Source organism: Cricetulus griseus, chromosome 2 (genome assembly GCF_003668045.3).
Source record: "Cricetulus griseus strain 17A/GY chromosome 2, alternate assembly CriGri-PICRH-1.0, whole genome shotgun sequence".
Taxonomy (NCBI): domain Eukaryota; kingdom Metazoa; phylum Chordata; class Mammalia; order Rodentia; family Cricetidae; genus Cricetulus; species Cricetulus griseus.
In genome coordinates, this window is record NC_048595.1 from 390,846,021 (window position 1) to 390,869,633 (window position 23,613).

Sequence of the window (23,613 nt, forward strand, 5' to 3'; positions counted from 1 at the left end):
AAAAAAAAAAAAAACTGGTGAGAAAATCATGAATAAAAACCAAGATTCTATTTCCAAAAAGATTGACATACTTTACAGGAAAAAATGACAAGAAAGACCACTACATCAGGGGACCCATGTAAGTAGCTAAGAAAGACCCTGTGGATGTGTATTGTTGTTAAGAACCAATGCATGAGAGCCCTGAAAATTGGCAAAGCCTTCCTCTGGTCCATGTGCAGATGTTGACAGAGTGTACTTAAAGCACAGACTGAAGCTTCCTCCTGCCCTGGTATTTACAGCCCGAGACTGTTCCACTACAGAGACCTCCCTAGGATACTAGTGACACTCCTTTACATGCTGTACATACTAAACATGCTGAAGCTCCCAGCTGATGAATAGTTGATGCTACTCCATCAGAGACAGCATGTCTCCACCCAATCCCAGCTTTTCAGCACATATGTCTGTATCTATCCTTCCTTCATTTCTCCATTTTCCCAGTCGGATTTCTAGAAGCAAGCCAGGCAGCAGGGCAAAGCAGTACACCCCATTCTCGGACATCATTACAACTGAGGAAAAGATACATAAGCTTCAAGAATGAAGAATGCCTGAATCAAGCACAGGGAAGTAAAGGGAAAGCTAAAGAGAAAGCCAAAGGGCAAGGCCTTCATGCATCTAAAGAAAAGTCATCTATCTAGAATTCACACCGGGTAAAGAATTGGGCAAGTATGATAATTGAACATCGATATTTCAGAGATGGTATGTCTCCCCCAAACTACCTTTCCTTCTCCATAACATACTGAGGTCTATTTCTGATAATGATGAAGGTAAGTATAAAAGAGGACTCACAAGATTAAAGAAAAACTTAAGCGAATTCCCAGAATATTATTGAAGTGGTACCTAAATGGGACAGTTACAAAATGAGCCTAAAAGAACACAAATTCATCAGCACAAGAACGAAGAGAAATACTGCAAAAATAAAGAAGAAATAACACCAAAAAATAACTAAGAAAATTCCAAAACAAAATGCACGGCTGTTCTAAAGCCTTGAGTAATAATTACTTTCAGAATGCAGAATGAACAAGTAGCAAGTCTCAGAGTTACAGAGAGCAGAGAATCTAATCATAATATTTACTGGCAAAAAGTAATAGTTCCCATTTTCCTACTTATAGACTCTCAGAAACTACTCTTTTCATGGGGTGGCTGCTGAATTCTAGAATCTTTCTTCATTCACCTTGGTTGTTGTCCCATGTCCACAGCCACAGTCCATGTCCATTAGATATGTTAACATATCCAATGTAGGATGGCTATTCCCACATCTTCAAACTCCATTTGTCTTCTACAAAGTTTACCCAAGGCCTCTTTATCAAAATGACTCCTTGAACTTCCCCCATGCACTGGCTGGATTTTTGTGAACTCCACACAAGCTAGAGTCATCTGAGAGAGGGAACCTTGACTGAGAAAATGCCTCATAAGGTTGGCTTGCGGGCAAGAGTGCGGGACATGCACTTAATCAATGATTGGACCAGGAGACCCCACCCCATTGTGGGTGGTGCCTTTCCTTCCCAAGTTGTTTTTGGTCATGATGTTTTATCACCTAATAGAAACCCTAAGGCACCCAATATTGCCAGTGCACTGTTTCTCCTCTAGCATTTATCCCAGGTGATCTGGTGTCACCTGTTACTGTGTCTGCTCCAAGAGCCCAACCCACACAAAGACAGGAACATCATTTCCTGCAGTCATCCTGAGCAGCTCTGTCCCACTGCCAAGGTACAGAGGCAATCCCTTTTCCTGCAGGGCACCACTGCTCCTTTGATGCCTGTCAATGAATGAGTGGATAATCCTCATTATCTAGGGCCACCACCTCTGGCCACCCACCTTTGCTCATCTGCATATTGTTCTGAGCTTCCTCCCTCTAACCCACTGTTCCCCTTCATGCTCCATTCCATACAAACTTTATACCTCAGTTTCCACACTGCAACCCCCCCACACCGTATCTGGGGAATCTCCTTGCATATCCATGGCACTGTATTTACATAAAGATACCTACTTACTCGTTGGCTAAATCTAAAGACAAAATTTGGCTCTTAACAATAATCTGAATCAAAACAGTCCCTCAACAGACAGAGATTGCCTGTAGTGAACACATTATATCATAAACCATCCATGATTACAGACCACACCATGATGCCACACTTTCCATTTCCCCATCTGATTTATATATATATATATATATATATATATATATATATATATATATATATATCTTCCTGCTTTGCTCTTTTCCTCTCTGTCCCTCTCAGTTTTGCCCACCATGGTACAAATGTATCTTCTCATGCCCAAGAAAGGGAAATAAAATTTATTGCAACAATAAAAGATAGGTTGATTCTACAAAAAAAAAAAAATGTGTGGAGGGGAATGAGGGGGATGGGATGGGTTGGTACTACCCTACAAAGCTAGTGAGAGAGAGGAACCATGAAGAATGGTGAAAACAGTAGAGTTGATGGGATAGTTAAGAAAGAGCAAGATGAAGGGGTACAGACAGGGCACTTTGCATGCCTGTATGCTCCATGTGTGGAAAGACTAATTAGCCAGCCAGACTTAAGGGGAACCAAACAATACCAGCATGCATAAACTTGGGTCTCTTATTTAAGGCCAGGGTACCTTGGCACATTTTGGTACAGTCTTGCCACGGCCCATATGGATCCCAGGAGAACAGATTAGTCCTCTCCTCAATGGGGATGTTGAAGGAATAGTGCACGTCAGGGTTGTATAAATTACCCACACATAACACCTCAATAAAATACAGAGGAACATACAATTAATTTATAAAAGACACTCTCGAGACATTGTTCTTATAACTAATGATGTTAAGCATTTAACTAGTCCTCTAAGAAGACCTCGGCTGACTCTCACCGCTGCCTACAGACCGTTACCTGCAGAACAAGCTCTTCTTCCAGCCGGTCAGTGCTATTGATTCTTTCAATGGAGTTGTTTGATCCACTGTATTCAAAGATAGCTCCCTGGATGTTGATTTCCTTCTTTGCCATACTTACAACAAAATTTCCATTCAGAAGGAAATTCCCCTGAGTGTCAGATAACGCTGTAAAACAACACAAGGTAGTTCATGAAACGGTACATCCAGCAAGCAGGATGGCATTAACTTTCTTCACTTCTGAAATCAAGCTCTTTCCTGAATCTAAAGAAAGTAAATATAAACCGATGCTAAGGAAACAAACTACTTTACTGCACCGTGGTCTCTAGTCTGCAAGTAAGAAAACTTCAACACAGCAGCCAAATGTATGAAGACAGATTCACCCCACCCTGTTGTATTCCAGAACCTCCTTAGAGGCATGGAATGGAAAGGACACACAGGAAGAGGAGAAGCAAGGGGAACCAGCACCCAGAGCTCCCCACCAATCAGTCATCAACGAGAGAGCAAAGAACAGCCCATCTGAATTCCATTTATGTTTAATTTGGAACAAATGTGCAAAGCATTAGATTTCTAAGCCCAGATTTTTAAATTAAGTTAGCCTTTTGACAATTTCATACATGGCAATGATGCATGTTGCTTACTCTCCTCACTTCTGCCCTCCCAATCCTATCCTTTCCCACTCCCCACTAGTCCTTTGCCCTGATTCATGACTTTTGGGTTGTTTTTGTGGCCTGTTTAACCAGGGACATCTATTTGACCACTGAGATGAGATCAGAATAGTATCTTAAAACACTAGTGGTATATACCATTCCTCACAGAAATGTCCATAGCTGTTCATAAAGAGGGTCTTGATCACCATTGATATGTATGACTGTTTTCAAAATAACATCCCTATTTTCCTTTCAGTTCATTGCCCTTTTTATTCACTTTCCTACTGAAAAAGAATTGATGTAAGCCCAATGATCATTAATATTAATCAACTTGACCATATCTAGAATCACATAGAAGGCCAGCTTCCCAAGAGGGACTATCTGGAATAGGCAAGCCACTAGCCATGCCTGAGAAGTCATTGTGATCAGACTTACTGAGTTTAGAATTTCCTAACACTGAGCAGCAGCATTCCCAGGGCTTGGATCCAGTCTGCATAAAAAGTCTGCTAGCTGGGCACAAGCAATCATCATTCCTGCCTTCTGACTGTGGCTCGAAGGTCACCAGCTTCCCTGAGCTCCTATTGCCAGAACCTTCTCTTCATGATGGAATATACCCATAAAACATGAGCCAAAACAGACTCGTTTCTATTTCATTTCTTGTGTCCAGGTGTTTTATCACAGCAAAAGCAAGATGCCTGTCATACATGTACATATATATATATATATATATATATATATATTTATTATATAGAATATACTAGTATTCTAGTCCTGTTTCATACCTGTATATGTATATAGTATATAAATGAATATACACAGAGTTGCATGAAATCTGTAGCAGGCAGCAGTGCAGTAGTAAAGGTTCTCCCAATGATTGCTATGTGATCTCCCTCGAGCCTCTGCATCAGTCTCTTCAACTATGCACTAGAGTCAATAAAACTTTCTACCCAAACAGGCAATTAGCACAATCAGCTCTGGAAAGTGTTTGTAGAGGTACCTAAATCATACAAGATTAGCCTACTTACACTTAATTCTCAGCACCCTGGAACACTCTGTATGTTATAATAATAAAACCCTGTACTATCCGGGCGTTGGTGGCACCCACCTTTAATCCCAGCACTTGGGAGGCAGAGGCAGGCAGATCTCTGTGAGTTCGAGGCCAGCCTGGTCTCCAGAGCAAGTGCCTGGATAGGTTCCAAAGCTACACAGAGAAACCCTGTCTCAAAAAACCAAAAAAAAGTAAATAAATAAATATAAATAAATAAATAAATAAATAAATAAAACCCTGTATTAACCATGTATGTCTCTTTTGATTTTTTCACTTGTGTTGAAATTTCCGTGAGACCTGAAAATGAATCTTGAAGAAAATATGGAGTTAGCGTTCTGGGAACCTGGCCCGAAACCATTTTACTGATGCTGACAGCTGATGCAACTTTAGAGGTTAAAGAGCAAATCAAGCTCGACATTGGTCCTGTGGAACAGAAAACCCTCTGTGTAAGGAGATGAACTTTCTCTGATGTCCACAGGCCTATGTAAGAGACTTTGGGTGACATGAAATGATCAAGCAATAAATTCTTTGAGAAAAAAAAAAAAACCTTCCAGGGACTTGTGAGTTTATTTTTTCTCATTATAAATAAGACTCAAGTTTCCATGTTACTGTGTACACAGTAGTGTCTTTGTTAGAACATTTCTAACTTTAAACTTGGGAGGAACCCATGGACCACTCCCAGGAAGATGTGGCCAGGTTAATTATCTACACTTTAGCAGCACACATCTCTGGGTACAAACAAAGGCAACATGTTTAAGTGGGAGAAAAATAATAGCAACTAAATACAATAGCATGGAAAAGCAAGACATTTGCATTCAATTCCCTTTGGGAAATGCTTTCCATTCATTGCAATGGAAGTGACACAGCATGAAATCAAGCATTCTCAAGTGAACCCTTCAAGGGAATTTAGCATACACACTTGTGCAGACAAGTCCAGCTGGTTTGTTGTTGTAAAAGTCTAAATTTTCACATCAAAGAAATCCCGAACCTCTTGAAAGGTTAGCCTCTGTACATTTGACTCTATAATGCTACCTATACTTTCTGATATAAACTGTTCATTAAAAAGTCATATTGCAAGTTGAATTAGTTACATAAGACAATATTTAAATCACATTCATTTGAAGCAGATAGGTTGCCTTATCAGCTGCACATCACCAGTTTAAGGAATTAGATAATTCAGGAATTGGCTCACTGTGGGGAGAAAAATCTTTACCCTTTCCATATTTTCTTCTAAGCAAAATTATCCAAATCTGAACATTATTTTTAAAAAGATAACAAAAATGTCTATACTCTTGAAATACACATTGACCATATTCAGTAATATCTCAAAATATGAAACTAGCTATTTATAGAACTTGGGTTAAAACTGTATTAAAGTACTTTTGCTCCATTTTATAAAAAAAAAGAAAAGAAAATGTTAAGGAAAGCCAAAGAGTGCTAGAATCAGCATTAGAGAGAAGAGAATTTTATTCTCAATATACACACAACTTTAATTAAATGCAAACTTTGGTTACTTAAAGTATTATAATGGAAAACAAAATTTAATTTTTTCCATTATTTCCTTTTTCCTTCTAGAGGGATTTATTTTGTGTAGCTTAAGAAGAACATATGTCTAAAGGTGTAGAAAGAGCTACATCAACTACAGACATCCAAGAAATTACACACAAACCACACATCCACTGCTGTTTATTATATGTGTTTACCAAGGTAGTTGTCATCTTCGGGTCTTCCAGAATAGCTGTGCTGAAGAACTTCAATGTTTGTTGCCCCTGCAGGAATCTTTACAACGACATTGTAACCTGCAATATAGTTTTGCACATGTAAAACTTTATAAAACACAGATGTTCCATCAACAGTTACCACCAAGTAGCTGCAAGATTGGAATGGCATAGCCACACTTATCATTTCTTTCTAGCCTTTAAACTGTGATTATATGGTTTGTGTCTTTTTCCCCATCTGAATCTACTGCACCTTAACACACTATGTAAGACAGAGATGAAGGTAACCACCCAAATACACAGATCTCAAGATTCAGTTTATTCTTATGATTTTGTTTTTATTATTGTATATGTTTGTGTTTGTGTGAGTGGTGGCATGTCTGCAGAGATTGGAAGAGAGTTTCATATATCTGGAGCTGCTAAGGTAGTTGTGAGCCACCTGATGTGGGTGCTAAGAACTGAACTTGGGTCTTCTGCAAGAGCAGCAAGTCTTTCTGAGCCATCTCTTCAGCTCCAACCTTGAGAGTCTTAAAGTCCAACATCTCCTAATTCTTTTTATATCTCTCTAGTGCTGGGATTAAAGGCATGAGCTCTGATACTCTTTTAGATTGTTTCAATCTCTTATAGCCCTGGGTGGCCTTGAACTCAAGAAATCCATCTTCCTTGTCTCCTGAGTCCTTGGATTAAAAATGTGTGCCACCGCTGCCTGATCTCTACAGCTTGAGACTGACTTTGCTTGCTGAATCCTCAGGCAAGTTTTAGTAAATCATAAATAATATATCACCACAATACTGTTCCATGATTACATTAATAAGATGATGGTGCCAGATAGCCTGTAGGCTTTTGGAGCAGCCTGAGTTACTCTCTAAGGTGTCACAACTTTAGCATAAAGGTGACAGTTTGACAACTATACTATGTATCGTACAGCTTATGATTTCTGAGATTAATTATAACCCAGACATCTCTCACCATAAAGCAGCCCCACCAACTTCTTCCATGAGTCTCCAGGACTCTCTTGAGAGCAAGTCTAATGCACCAAAAAGATGCCAGAATGAAGGTAGCCACCAGGGGGCAGATGTGGTTAAATGTTATCATCCCCATCCTGCAAATGATCTGCACAGTAAAAATTCAGTTTTTTTTTTTTCCAGGTTAAGCATTCATTTTTAATTTGATGTATGGGGTTTTCTTCTGTGAAATATTTTTAGTCACTGTGGTTTATCACAAGCATTTGTCAGTGGTTATGGACGGGGGATCCAACTATGTAGCTTGCATGAAACCAAGAGAAAAAGAGCGTGCTGGTAACATACATCACCATCTCCAGTACATTCGAATATGAAATGTTCTGTGCTTCATACATAGATGAAAATATAAAAATTGGGTCTTGTGGTATACCCTTTCATCCTAATTATTACCAGTAGTATCATAATCAAACCATATGAACATAATTCAATGTTGAAAAATAGCACACTAAGAAATAAGTTTTTCATTGTACAAGGAAAGTTTTAAAGGTCTGCTTGTATCATTATTAAAAGAGAGAATTTTTCTGAGGAAATTTTGGAATTGAAAATGTCTGTGGTGGTCTCAAAACAATTTCAAATAATATTGAAAGCATAGCCAAGTATCCACTGGAACTGTATTGTACATGCTACTTGGGAAACCAAAGGGGTAAAAGGGTGGCAATTATGAACCAACATTTAAGTTAACAATTTCTCCCTTTACTTTCAGTCAACATTTTCAGTACAGCATTAAAAACAAACACAACACACAGATCAGGCATCTCCTTGCAGGGGTGAGGGTGGGGAGAATTTCAAATGTTAAAAATAATTAAAAGCAAGTTTCCCAGAAAAAGTCACAAGTGTATACATTCTAATATATAGGAACATCATTTAAAGGTCTCCAAAATTTGGAGAATATTTGTACAATGTGGTCAAACACTACTGGATTTACTGTTTGATTTTCATTGATGCATCTGATTTTTTTATTAAAAATTTGATTTAGGGTTGGGGATGGTCTCATTCGGTACAGAGCTTGCTGAACATGCAATAAGCCCTGAGCTTGGCACCAGCACAGCATGAGCTGGGCATGGTGCAGCCTGAGAAGTCAAGGCTGGGAGATCATAAGTGCCAAGCCAGTCTGGGATACATTGGACTTCATTTCAAAAACACAGGCAACAAAACATAGAATCAGGTTTCTCTTGAGCGGGTGAATTCATTAATTCAAATACCATACCTGGTTCAAGACTTAGTTTGTTTACATGTGGACATTTTTCATTGGCAATCATTCTGGAGTGAAGACACAGAGTACACGGGCTATAACAAAGTATTACTGCTGTACATCTATTATACACCAGAGTACTGGCTGAGATAAACGGGGAAACTCGAGGCAAGCACACATAGCTTACCATAATGTGCACTGTTGAAGACACCTGCCAGGGTCTGGCACGAAGAGTCATCTCCACCACACACTCCACATTTGTCTCTCTTGGCCTTCGAGTTTAACACATGATCACAGCCAGCTTGCTTCAAAACACAATCATCATGATTCATATCATCAAAGTGACAAATTACGTGCACAGTGCTCTCAAGTGTACAAGGTTCTCTTCGAAAAAATGATTTCAATTAGCAGGGTTTTTGGTGTGACAGGAGCCTCTCTGAGTGTCTACCAAACCAGGTGGGCAGGAATATGTGAACTGTGCTCATAGGGTGTAAAAGGAAGTGTGTTTCAAAGGGTTTGCAGACTTTTCTGAATTAATATCCTCAGGTAGTAACTTGAGTTCTGCATTGGGACAGACAATGATTCTTGTATTCCACAATCATTTGAAAACCATAATTTAGGGCTAGAGAGATGACTCAGCAGGCAAGCACACTGGCTGCTCTTCCAGAGGACCTAGGTTCAACTCCCAACATCTATAGCCTGTTCTATAGTTCTAGTTCTAGTTCTAGTTCTAGTTCTAGTTCTAGTTCTAGTTTTCAAGTTTAGTTCTAGGGGATCTGACATCCTCTTCTGGCTTCCACAGGCAATGTATGTATATGGGATACATACATACATACATACATACATACATATATACATACATACATTCAGGTAAAACATTCATACACATAAAATAACATTTTTTAAAAAAGAAAACGCTTAGAGAAAGATAAGTCAAACAGACACATTAGAATTAGCAACACATCAGAATACACAAAACAAAGATGTTGCTTACATTTCTTTTTTAAAAAATTAGCATAGCCTTGGAACACTGGAAATAAAGCCTGCTTCAAATAAACATTTGAATGAATTTCCCCCAGATTAAACATCGGCATAAGAGTCTACTAAAGAGTTTTCCTAGATATTCAGAGAAAAGTACAGTTAGGCACTCTCTGCACATGCCTTTAGTTTTATGGACGAGACTTCTAAACTGAGTAACCCAAAGAGAAAAGTTCATACCCCACGTGGATTGTTTTTTAACATTGGCTTACTTACGTAGCGGGATGGTGGGACAGGGTGTGTGTACTACAGCACAACCTGTGGGAGCTGATTCACTCCTCCCATCATGTGGGCTTCAGGGACAGAACTCACGTTACTAGGCTTGGCAGCAAACATTTTACCCATGGAGCCATCTCATCCCCTTGCCATGTTTTTTTTTTTTGATATATAAGGCAAATATTCCCATGATGTAGTCTTCCCCACATATTTTTATGAACGTTGAATGCATCTAGATGTTCAGATCCTTTGCCATAATTTGATTTGTTTCATTTGGCTTTGTTTCTTGTTTAAATACCACATATGGTTTTGGGGCCACAGAGTAATCTTTTTGTACAATTTAAACTATTTCCAAAATGTAAGTTAAGTGTCTATGAGCATCTCCCAAAGCCTTTGGGTGCAGGCTATTATCACCTAGGCAACAAATACTTGGCTACAGGGAGATGAAATTAGCTATATCAAGTTCCCCTTCAACCAAAGAAATGGCCTCATAGCAGTGCATTTACTGTTTAGACAGCATTCACTATTTTAATGCTCTGACTTCATTTGCATTCTCAAGACCACCAACCACCTGCATTTGTGTTTCCATGCATGCCTCTTCCATTTACTGAGAAGCCTGCTGAGTTGTCCACCTGCCTCCCATCTTCCTCTAATCAAGGTCATTGTAAAACTCATGAAGTGCAAAGCAAATATCAATGCTTCTTCCACTTCATAATAATATCTGAAACTCTAAGGAGCTCAGATGAAAAGGACACATCAAATATCTTCCTGTCCTCCTCACACTGCTGAAATCATATCTTTGATATGAACAGTATCCGATTCTGAGCAGGTACTCAACCACTGCTTGTTGGACAGGGGAAATGAGAGTCACGGGGCTAGATAGAGGGAGATGTGGGTTACATGTCACCCTGCGAGGCCACATCTAAACTAGCAAAGGCACTTTTCCACCCTGGAGTCCCTTTTTTCCCGCCTTTTAAAGAAGGTGACCCCATCTTCATGGTGATGCTAAATACAATTGGCAGAACGAAATCAGCCATCTTATGCATTTTATGCTTTATTTCTGAAGCAGGATCCAGCTACCTAGAGCAGGCTGACCGGCCTCAGCCGCCTGAGTACTAGAATACAGGTGTATATGATGACAACACAAAGAACTGCTTCATAACATAGTTAACCATAGTCCTAGAGATAGCATGATATCAAAGACTAGTTTAATGGCATTTGTAAGAACAGACTCTGAAGGAACAGGGAAAACATTGGTTACAGAAAAGGAAGAAATGCACCATTCTTCAATAGAAACACAAGGTTTACTTACCCGACAAAGGCCCTGAACACAGATGTCATTAGTTTCGGTCCCACATGGTGTACCATCAGCTACTCTGTCCTTCAGCTGGTAGAAGCTGGTGGTCCCAGCCACCCGGCAATAGAGCTTACATCGATCTTTTACGGCAACTGCAAAAAGAAGAATCATATTTTGGATGCAGAACAACGAGGTTCTGAATTTCCATATGGCAAAACGTTTCCCTATCAAAGCAATGGCGTTACTTACTCCCGCTGTACTTCGGAAGCCACCTCACATTAGCGGGGAGGCCGTTGATGTTGAAATGTTTACCGTCAAAGTCAGAGCACTGCTTTTCTCGGAAGTCTCGCTTGCCTTTTGGACATGAATCAGTGTTACATGATCGAAATTTCATCCTGCGGCCCACACAGTACCTTCCTCCGTTTCTTGGCCTAGTCAAATTCATTACATTTTAAAGTGCATCAGTAAAACATTACGGTTGTCATCTACTTCTACAACTGACCCATTTTCTTCTAGGACCAGAAAGGCCACTGACGCTCTTTTAACATTATATGTTAAAGTAGAAATACACAAAAGGGTTTTAAGCAGTGTTCTGGCAAACAAAGCATAAAAAGTAGCACCCCCTCAAAAGTAGACCTGAGACTTGGACACCAGAAATAAGTCTCCGCTCTGACAAGATTAACAAGAACTGTGGCACTTTGTTTTAAAATTAAAAAGCAATGTCTAGTGAGGCACAGACAACAAAGAAAGGCTTGGATGACACGGGAAACATAGCCACTGTTGTCATGAGTAGACAATATATATGCTTGTCATTGTTTCAATTTATTCTTGGTAATAAACCCCAGAGGTGTTCAGGGTAAAAATGATTTATAATATACCTAGCCCAAACTTCCGATGACCTGTAAGATTTAGTCAGTGTGTGCTGAGTTCCTGAGCATTAAAAATGCTCACTGATATGATTAATCAGAGTGACACCTGGCTTGTGAATGGTTAGAAATAAACCAGAAATACTCAAAATCTTTCGGGGATCTCCGCATGCTTTCAAGTTGGATGAAGAGAGATGATGATTCAGCACTTACTCGGCTAAGACAGTGAGGCGTCCGCAACAGGAGCAGAGGAGGGAAAGGAGGTACATCAGATTACAGAACAATAAAAAACTAGTAACTGAATGACACAGCTGTGCTGCAGAGCCAAGACACAAGAGGAGGGAACGAGGGCCTTTCATTTGAAACAGAGTAAAATGAAGATGGTGTTATAGAATCGCCATTCACAATTATTTGAACTCACACTGAAGCAGAAATCAAAGAGAATGCAGACAATAGCTGTCTCTGTCGAAATTATAAAATTTAAACTAGTTCTTTTTTTAAAGTCCAAATCTACAAAGGTATAAAGCAGTTTAAAGTATTCCATAATGATTCCGAATCTCTGAAACTGGCAGACTGACTTCTGGAGTCAGAAGTGAACGAAACTGACTTTTACTTTCGGGTTCTTGAGACAATCTTAATTTACAGAGAATAAAAAGACATACTCGGGGCGGTCACAGAGCCTGGTTGTGCTTTTAATTCCACCTCCACAGGTTCTGGAACAAGAGCTGTAGGGTCCCCAGGGTCCCCATTCGCCATCCACAGGACGGGTCTCCATGTCTCTGGTCACACACAGCCCACGGTGGCAATGCTATGAACACAATAAGCACACAAAGAGAAATGGCTTGTGTATATCTAGTTTAAACATCACGGTAATTATAACATCAGCATAAAGGTGAGCAAGATTTGTAAACTATAAGTGAGCACTATTCAAAAGTGAGGCTCCATTTAATAAGTAGTCCCTATCTACTGAGTACCTAAGGTTGGTGGAATGCAAAAAAAAAGAAGGTAGTATTTCTCTTGCATTGAAATTTAGATTCTCACTAGAGAGGAAAGGAATATTTAAGATTAAAATGGAAACTATCCTATTAAAACTAGCTCCCAAATCAGTATTTTCCATAATGCAGTGGTCATCACAATTGCTGTGTAGCATCACACACACACACACACACACACACACACACAACCTAACTGAGGAGATGAAAAAAATCCCTACAATGAAAAACGTGAGGATTTTGAAGAAGGAAGTCAGGGAAGGCACTAGATAATGAAAAGACCTTCAATGATACTAGATTGGCAAAATTAATATCGAGAAAATAATGACTATGTTGGCACAAATAACCTACATATTAGTACAATTCCTGTCAAAACTCACATATTATTCTTTACAGAACTAGAGAAAAACAACCCAAGAATTCATATGGAATCACTGAAGATCACAAACAACAAAAGCAATTCTGAAAAAGAACAAAGCTGGAGCTACCCACACTGCCTCACTCCAAATTATACTATACAAACTGCTTCAGTTATGGGTAAAATTTTAATATATTTAGAACCATTAAAGATTTGAGAAAACCATTTAACACATTCAAGTATATTCAATTAAAGTTTAAGGAAGCAAACATATGCAATGAAAACATTTATGTAATTGGGGGCCTGCTGACATATTAGCATTCCAAGGTCTGTACTTATTTTAATAATAAAAATACAATATGTATGCCCATGCAATTACTTACATAACTATATATAACTTAAAACCCATCTACTAGTTATAGGAACAAAGTTAAAATTAGACATGTAATTCTGTTGATAGTATACTATATTCCACAAACACAGCAATGAAATCGATTCAACCAGCTAAGCAACAGTTGACAGCAAGTCGTGAAAAATGCCAAAATGCAGAGAAGCCGAGGTTCATTCCAGACACTCTGGATACAAGACTCACCCTTTGAGAAAACCTACCATCCCAGGACCACAGCTCGTCCCGTCCGCCAGAGGCATGTGCTGGGTGCGACAGCCCTTGTGGACACCTTCGGCACTGGTGCACCATAGGCGCCGGCACTGTTTCTGCAGAGTAACAACAGGCAGGCTAGAACAGGTATCAACATCCAGACCATAGCCGGTCTGTGTGTCACAAACCCATCGGAGCTGCTGCCTGGCTCAATGGCTGAAGCTAGATGTGATCGGCAAATGTCAAGTTCTAGTCAGATTTTCAGGTGAAAAGAGGGCATTCTTTTCTTTGAAAACAATCGGAAATTTCACTAATGTATTGAATAGTAAGAGGAATGAGCCGAAGTGGAAACATTCAGTTATATGGATGAGCTTCATTTCTTGGCAAGACATTTTTCTGGGGGCTTTTTGTTGCTGAACTCTATTCACAGGTTCCTCACCTGGTGCTATGGCAGAATGTATGAGTGATGCACATGGGAATACCGTGAAAAGCACCAGTGCTTCCTAGTCTGTGGCGTATAGTGTATATGTACAGCTTCTGAACAAATGGTTCTAAAGTTTTCACAAAAAAGAAAACTCCAGAGTCACTGGAGGTATGCCCAAGATAATCCCTCTCCTTTTCTCTAGTAAAATGAAAAGCTTATGCAGCATCCAAACCAGCTCAGAAGAAATGCAGCCATTACAGTGAAATACTAAGGTCAAAGGTCCTTATATTGATCATGGGTGTTTAAAACTTATTAAGATGCTTGACTATGAATTCAAGGTAGGAAGTGTATCAGTCACTATGTGGGATAAGCTCTGTGATGCTATCTATCAAGTGGCCTCCAGTGATGGATTCAGTAAGTGTTCATTGTGTGGCAGCCTCTACAGGGTGATGCCAGACTGCTGACTGGAGAGGCAGATGGACTAGTCCATAGCTACAATGACTGGAACCAGAAGTCTTCAGATTTTCATTTGTTTATACTTTGGGATTTTTTTTTCATATGACTAGTGAATTACCCTGGAATTGAGACCCAAGGCTAAGCACATACTGACTTGTGTATTTTTGTTTGTTTCTTTGTTTCTTTTCTGAGACAGGATTTCTCTGTAACTTTGGGGGCTCTTCTTCAACTGGCTCTGTACACCACCATCACCTGGCCTGACTTGTGTTTTAGATACACCAGACACAAGCAGAACTGCAAGAAATTTCCCCAGTATTTTTCATAGCGACCTGTCAACATGGGAAGTTTTCATCTATGTCATCACACTGGCATTCAAGAAGTTTCAGATTTGGAGCATTTCAGACTTGGGGCTCTAAACATGTATACATTTATTTAAGTAAATTAAGTCTGTATTCCTGGTCCCAGAGGTCCTCATATTCTGTTAAAGTAAAAGCAGCTTGGCAAAGTGATGAAAAGAAGTAAAAAAAAAAAATAAAATGTCCATTCTGCTTAGAAAAGTGAGACATGCATTCAGCATGGCACTGTTATTTGTAAACCAAATCCTAACTTTACACCTACATTTAAAAAAATTACGCTGGGCAGTGGTGAAGCACACCTTTCTTCCCAGGACTCCGGAGGCAGAGGCAGACAGATCTCTGGAGGCCATCATGATCTACAGAGAGAGTTACAGGACACCCAAAGCTATTACACAGTGATACCCCGTCTTGGGAAAAAAACAAAAACAAAAACAAAACAACAAAATCATGATGATAGAGCCAATGCAAGTGTTATGATTATTTATTTCCATGGAAAGTTAAATGTGTGAGCTATGAAAAATTCCCAAAATAAATTGCGAAGAATACTTTGATTAAAATTGGACATATGCCACAAATATAATTCTTTTGCATTTACATATTATAATAGACATGTAAGGCTGGAAAGATGGCTCAGTAGTTAAGAGAAATTGCTGCTCTTTCAGTGGATTTGAGTTCAGTTCCCAGCACCCACACCAGGCAGTTCATAACCTCCTGTATCCCCAGTTCCAGGGCACCTAACAATCTCCTCTGGTCTCTGTGGGCCCTGCACTCACATACACATAGTTCCACAGACATTCACAAAAACACATAATTAAAAATAAAATACATGTTTAAAAAGACATGTATTCTTTGTATTCTGTAAAAAGACATTGAATTTATAATATTCTTAAACCAATTCAATACTAAAGCACAAACATTTTAACCTCTTTCCCCAAAATAAGTATTTCAACATTTTTAATTTTCATATTATATAGCTATGCTGGGGATATATACCTTCCAAATAGGAACACTTCACAGGAATCTGTGAGAGTTAACAAGGACAGTTTTTGGAAGTACCTAGCATAGTACCAGCCACTTAGAAAATCCTCTGTATTAGCTTTGCTTTCTTACTATTTTAGGGCCTTTCTATGAAACACCATTTGATTCCCCCTTTAATTCAAGAATAAACATACATTTTGCAACACATTCTTGCTTTAACTTTCAGGTAGCTTTCAAACAAAAAGGTAAAGATTTTCTTACCAAATAGGGACACACTTGTGATCCAGGACCAAACATTAGCTCACATTGTTTGTTCACGTCGTACACTGAGCCAGGGAGCTGTGGAGACAGGTCATATATTCTTCCACTTGGCTTGTCAAGAAGGCATTCTCCATGGCCAGTACTGAACCAGACACAGAATATGACAATGTGAATACATTGCACTAACAATTGTGTCTCCACCAGGTTTCTGTAGTTACTTGCTTTCAAAGACAATGTTCACACCTTCTCATTATTTAAAAAAGAAACAACTATAACCACACCAGAAAAACAAAATTCTTATCCATAGACATTATCAGTTTGCAGAGGAATTTTAACTATGCCTGTTTGCACCAAATCTTCACTCACACCCAGAAGCTACAGTGGCTGGGGGGTGGGGCAGACTAGAGCTTGATGGTAGAGCATCTATGTGTAAGAACCTGGACTCCATCTCTAGCACTGCAAAAAAGAACTGTTCAATGACAGGTTATCATAATATAATTAACATCACACTTTTAGTGCCCATTAGCTTCAAATGTATTGTTGGAACTGTCAGCATGTTAAAACAAAGGTATATGGTGTTCCTTGTTCTAAACAGTCACAACAATGACAACAGCAAAAAAGGCATTTCAAAAATGTCCATGCCTCCTCCAATTTAAGGGGCTTCTCAGGGAGTAAGAAAGGAGTTTGCTCCCTGGCTCCAGGTGCTTGCTTACATTTAAGTTCCCTCATGATCCGGGAAATGTGGTTGTGAACAAATTCTTCAACCTACCTAAGCCAGGTCTCATCTTTCATACATTGAAAAGGATGATATCTATCTCATAGCTTGTATTAGAATACGGTCACATGTTGCTCAATAATGCTTGGCCAATGACAGGCCTAGTGTAAGATGGTGGTTCATGTATGAGTACCTACTCTAAAGCGTGGTTCTATCTCTGTTCATCATTTCCAACAAGAGAGGTAACTGTGAAATACTAATGATGTTAAGATGAGAATATAAACTACTAAAGCCATTGAGAAGGACTGGTGCACAAATTATTTCATGGAAGGAGCCTAATAAATCCTAGTGACCACAGTGGGGACATGATTTGGGTGAAAGAAACTGGAAAGCAAGGAAAACTGGCAGACCCGCCTGCCTCTTCTCTAAGCTACAAAGAGCCTCAAAAGAACATTTTGGACTACAGACTCCATCTCTGTGGCTGCAGAAGCAGATTTCTTTTGATTTCAGCTATTCTCATCTTGAAGGGGCCCCTTAAACTTCTGTCATGCAAATACCTCTCAAAATATTATTTAGTCATATCTGAAAAAATAAAGGATTCATGAGGATGATCCTATTACCACCAAGTCACCCCATAAACAGTTTCCAACACAAGAAAATGCCCAAATAAAAAAGCAAGACACATGCCTATATGCCTGAACTATAATAAAAATGTCTCAGGGGTGCCATCCTAGAGCCTTCATCCAGTAGCTGATGGAAGCAGAAGCAGAGATCCACAGCTAAACACTGAGCCGAACTCCTGGAATCCAGTTGTAGAGAGGGAGGAGTGATGAGCAAAAGGATCAAGACCACATTGGGGAAACCCACAGAAACAGCTGACCTGAGCAAGTGGGAGCTCATGGACCCCAGTCTGACAGCTGGGGAACCAGCACAGGATGGAACCAGGTGCCCTGAATGTGGGTGTCAGTTGGGGGGCCTGGGCAGTCAATGGAGCCTCTGGCAATGGAACCAGTATTTATCCCTAGTGCATAAATGGACTTTGGGAGCCTATTCACCATGGAGGGACACTCTCTCAGACTAGATGCGCAGGGGAGGGCCTAGGCCATGCCCCAAATGACATGACAGACTTTGATGATCCTCCATGGAAGGCCCCACCCTCTCTGGGGAGTGGATGGGGGTGGGATGGGGGGTGGATGAGAGGCATGGGAGGGTGGGAGGCAGAGGGAACTAGGAATGGTATGTAAAATAATATTGTTTCTAATTTAAACAAAAACTCATATTAAAAAATTTCTCAAGGGAAATTATATATATTCATATATATGTATGTGTATATGTATACATATATATTCTTGTTTTTTAAATCCTCTATGCATTCATTTGTTGCATGGAGGGTGCATATGCCACAGCAAACATGTTGGGCCAAGAGGACAATTTGCTTGAACCACTCTAAAAGAACATGCAACTTGAAATATGCTGATTTACAAAGTGGTTCCATATCAACTAAAGGAAGAGAAATGCAGACTTACTCTAGAAACTCTGTTATGTGCTTCTGACTACAAGCTGACCAGGTCCAAGGACTCGTGTGGTAATTAAGTGTTGGGGCCATCACGTGATACTGATGTTTAATCCCAGCTTCTTTACATTTATAGCTGTCATCATGTGGAACATTAAACCTGAAAGTGAAAGAAAACTCTTAAAAGACTATCAAAAATGTATATAACAATGTCAACTGCCTTGTATTTCTACAACTGTACAGTGTAAAATACAGGTAATTCTAGTTATATCAGGCTCTGTACACTGAGTCTTTACCTAAGGTGAAATAGCATGTTTGCAGCGATGGTTTTTGATAAATACTAGATTATATTTTGGATTAGTCTCACATCTTGCTTATTTGTCATCAAAGTCTAAGGGACAAAAATATTTGGAATCTGTCCCATCTACCCAGGATATGAGCATAAGACTCACACAAAAATGCTTGCATGTTTCAACCTGGACATTGAGGAGACAGATGTGCAAATGTTAGGCAAGGTATCCCCACACTAAATTCTAGACCCCTGACTAGTGCTGCAGTATGCAAAGACTTTAATCCTCATCTCAGTATCATTCAACATACCAACCACATGTCAGCAGAAGCCTGGGGCTTCTGGCCCATCATGAATGACAATCAACAGACCAGAATAAAAACATGCCCTAAGGGTACCCAAATATCAACAGTGAGATCAGCAAGTAAAGAAGTAGCAAGTCAGTAAGAGACTGTATGCTGATCTTCACAGACTCAAATTTGGATGAAAATCACCCTTACTATCTACCCACATGTGAGAACACTGAGGTTCCTCAAGTAGAAGGCTATCGAACACAACATTCCCTGCACAGGTACTGGTTGGCATCCTCCAATACTCCCTGCCCTGCATAGTGTACTAGCTGGCAGTTTCCAATAGTCCCTGCATAGTGTACAGGTTAGCAGCCTCCAATACCCCCTGCATGGTGCACTGGTTAGCAGCCTCCAATACTCCTGCATGGCATACTAATTAGCAGCATTGGAAACCAGCAAAAGTGTTTCTGAGGCACCACTGCAATATATCAACAATCTGTAGGTCTCCCCAGTACTGCCTCAGCCCCCTGTCCCCTTTATATACAAATGCTGGTGACCATAAGCTAGACAATAAAAGGGAATTGAAGTGGAGCCTGCTAATTAAGTTACCCCATTTCAAATTACAGATATTCTAATGCAATTAGCAGGAAAGAAATATGGTCAAACTGAGAGGCAACTCTAGTCTCAATTCCTTACTATAAACCAGGAACATAATGACCTACTCTGATGCTATTTTGAAAATTATTTCTCAGATGATTCTTCATGGGAACTCTGAGCATATCATGGGAAATCATGGTTTCAGTTCTTAAAGCACAGGACCCCAACAGAGTTTTCATAAAACAGGGATAAGAAAACCCCCAATAGTTGTAGAAACACTCTAAAAACAATCGTCTCATGGATTAGAAAATCCATGGACCATGTCCTATGCTAGGGCTCTAAGCAATAAGAGCAAGATTCCAGTAGGTCTTTCAAGCATTGTTGGGGAGTTCTCTTGAAGTAGGAGCCCTTGCAACCCCCTCACCAGACAATGGCAGAGGGTGGTACCTGTTATACATGGAATAACAAGGCCAGAGGTGCTTGTCATGCAAGCTGGTACAGTAAGTGAAATAAAAGAATGCCCTCCGGGTATGGGAAGGTACTCACACGTGCCCAAGCTCATGGGCGATGGTGAAGGCTGCACTCAGCCCATTCTCTTCACTAATGGAGCAGCTCCTTGAGGGATCACACAGGGTGCCTAACTCTGCTAAGCCTGAAAAATGACACACATGTACTTCATCAAAATAGGAAGTGCCACCAAAATCACAATGTGAAAACAAACAGAAAGCACTCAGGGTGGCATTATGACTTGAAAATAAATGCAAAATTGTCTACTAATAGTGAACGAATATTTAAAGCTAGAAGATAAAAGGACAGACTGAATAGTTTGCATTGAAATATTTTTTGTTTTGGTTTGGTAGTTTTTTGTAAACTTTTGGGTTGTGTCATGTGAAATAATAATAAAAATAGGATGAGCAAATATTCTTCTGCAAACAAAGGGAAGGGGAAAATAGAACTGTCTGGTGTGGGTAATATGAAAGACAAAGAGTTCCAGCCAGTAGACAAACGAAGAAGACATCGAGAGCTACAGTAAAGTTTGGAATAGACATATACTCAAACACATAATTACACAAGTAAAGTGTCTGGCACTGTTTGCTATTCAATATATGCCAGCTAAAATAAGACATGGCTGTGATAGAAGGGACACTGCAGTCACTCAGTAATCCCTGACTATTTGGGCAATAGGAAGTAGTTTTTTTTAACAATCGTCTCTCTCCCATACAAAGAGTGACAAGCAAACAAACATGCTGAGGAAAGATGAAAGTGGTGGGACCCAGCTGGACATCACTAATAATGGAAATTCCAGCTTCTAGAGTCCTCCAAGATGAAAGAGTGAGAAATTTCATGATAATCATACATTATAACAATCCCAACTCCATAATCACTACTGAGGGTTTTAAATATAAGTCGATACTATAGTTTCTGCTAATTCCACCCCTTAACACTTACTTGTAAATTATATACTTGCTTGTGAGGATCCTTTTCACAAGACAACTCTTGTCTTATGAAACATCTTGCAACATCAACTTCTCACTACATATTTAAGAATAAGTACTGAACAAACAGGATTTCATCAGTCACTGTGTTAATTCCTCCTCCTAGGCATCCTTTTATTCACAACAGTTACAAACCTGGACAGCATCCTAGCATGGAGGTAGATTTCCAAACCATCATAAAGTTTTGTCATACATTTAAAGAAATGAAAGTTAAATTCAGAAATCTAAGGCTGAGATGTTCATTAGCCAAGGAGAGATTTCCCCTCTTTGTGGCTCTCATGCCAAGAGGCCTTGCTTGGGCAACATCTTCCCCAGGCAACCTTTCTTTAGAATCAATACAAGAAGAGAAACCTTTAAGCTTAAAGTCCACACTCCCACATGTACACTTCTAATAAATTTCTAGTATATTTTATAATGCATTTGTAGATATATAAATATGCATATAATCCATTTTACAATGCAGTTCTCCTTTGTTGAAACAGGTGAACAGTGAAGACACTTCTTACAGAAGCTCTTCTGGCCTAGCCCTCATCAGCAGTATCAAGCCACTGACAGCTGAGTTCCCACAGACTCTTCTACAGAGCTGAGCAGAGATTTGGAATGCAATACTGATTCCCTCACCGCCCAACCTCATGTTTAATCTTTGAAAGTGCACATCCTAAAATGAATGATTTGCTTGTAAGTATTTATGTTTTGTATGATCAGAAAATTGGCCACAAAATTGCCCTCCAAGGCCACAAATACATATCAACAAAATCTGAAGCAAATGGTTAGCACTGTGTTACCAAGCAACAGGCAGAAACTTTGTGCCTAGATTCACTCAAGCTGATTTTGAGATCTCCCAAAGATATCCAAAACAGAAGGGAGCATGAGTCAATTTTATCAAGGTCACTGGTGTTAGGACAAAAGACACAAACTGGAGTGCTGGCTCAGCAGTTAAGAGCATTGGCCTCTCTTACAAAGGACTTCAGTTCAATTCCTAGAACCTATACAGTGGATTACAATAATCTGAAACCCCATTTCCAGGGGATGCAACACCATCTTCTGATCCCTGTGGGCACCAGGCTTGTGTGTAGTGCACAGACATACATGTAGGAAAAACCCTGATACACATAAAATTTATACATGCATATACATCATTAAAAATTTTATAGCTGGGGCTGCAGTGATGGCTAAATGGTTTAGAGCACCTGCTGCTCTTGCAGAGGAATTGGGTTCGATTCCAGGCCCTAGACGGCAGCTCACAGACATCTGTAACTTCAGTTCTAGGGTATCTGAAGCCCTCACTTGACCTCTGTGGCGCACATACATACATGAAGACAAAACATTCACATAGGTAACATAAAAATAAATCTAAAAAGACCTACAACTAAACAGAGTACAATTCTAAACAGCAAAAGTCAGAAGATCAATTAATAATATAAACACAAAGAAAGAAATGCCAACTTAAAATGGAGACTCAAAAAGATAGATTTCAAAGTGGAAATATAATAAAATATCAAAAAATATTTGCCACTGATAACCCACACTAAAAATATTTTACAGGCAGTAACTCGGGATAGGGGGAGAGAAAGAGAAATGACATCAAGAACAAGTTTTGGAGGTGGTCAGATACAGTCTTGGGCATAAGTGATTGCTATCCAAGCATGAGGACCCGAGTTCAAATCCCAAGCACCCATCCAATGCAACAAATAAACAAACAAAAACACCTTTGATGTAATGTACACTTGTAACCCTAGCACTGTGGGAATGAGAGACAGTAGGATTATTTGGAATTGCTGGCTGCTTCACGTCAATGACAGAGTCTGTCTCAAGGGGAAGGTGTTGGAGTAGAGCACCCCAGACACACTTATTAATATATCATATATACATAAGACACACACACAAGTTTGAGGTGAAAGAAGTGTTCAAAACTGGGAAAATATGGATACAAACTTTAAAAATTATTTAAAGTAAAAGAATATCCAATGTGTGAGTTTTACACAAAGACATAAATAAAGCAATGGACACTATATAGGACCAGCAAGACAAAGGTAAACTGGTCTCAGTATCATTTGCTTAGGAGAGAGTGTCAGAGAAAGTTATCTAGTCCTCCTGGTTGGGCATTGGAGAATTGGAAAGAAAGATGTATTCAGTGATAACCCAACAAGGGAAAACTGGGCATCTACTGTGTCTTCAGATATGACATAAATTTGAAGAAAATAATATATATTATTGCAAGATTCAAATAGTTCTACTTAAATGAACATTTTAATATGAGGATATAACATCATGGCTTAAATTTTATTGAATGAATAACAGACCAAGAGTAGCCAAAGTGAAGGGGAAAAAA

At 39.5% G+C, this 23,613-nt stretch overlaps 1 protein-coding gene across 1 annotated transcript in view; it reads right to left on the minus strand.

Annotated features, from left to right (window-relative positions):
• LOC100750834 (A disintegrin and metalloproteinase with thrombospondin motifs 20) overlaps nt 1–23,613 on the minus strand; it is a 114,450-nt gene that overhangs the window by 48,928 nt on the left and 41,909 nt on the right. Inside the window, exons 8-18 of the mRNA XM_035440836.1 lie at nt 20,332–20,437; nt 18,623–18,769; nt 16,382–16,523; nt 13,918–14,022; nt 12,621–12,766; nt 11,342–11,523; nt 11,108–11,244; nt 8,729–8,846; nt 6,313–6,408; nt 2,913–3,079; nt 2,641–2,770 (exon numbers count right to left, since the gene is read on the minus strand). Of these exons, the coding sequence (XP_035296727.1) occupies nt 2,641–2,770; nt 2,913–3,079; nt 6,313–6,408; nt 8,729–8,846; nt 11,108–11,244; nt 11,342–11,523; nt 12,621–12,766; nt 13,918–14,022; nt 16,382–16,523; nt 18,623–18,769; nt 20,332–20,437 (1,476 nt within the window). The remainder of the gene's footprint in view (nt 1–2,640; nt 2,771–2,912; nt 3,080–6,312; nt 6,409–8,728; nt 8,847–11,107; nt 11,245–11,341; nt 11,524–12,620; nt 12,767–13,917; nt 14,023–16,381; nt 16,524–18,622; nt 18,770–20,331; nt 20,438–23,613) is intronic.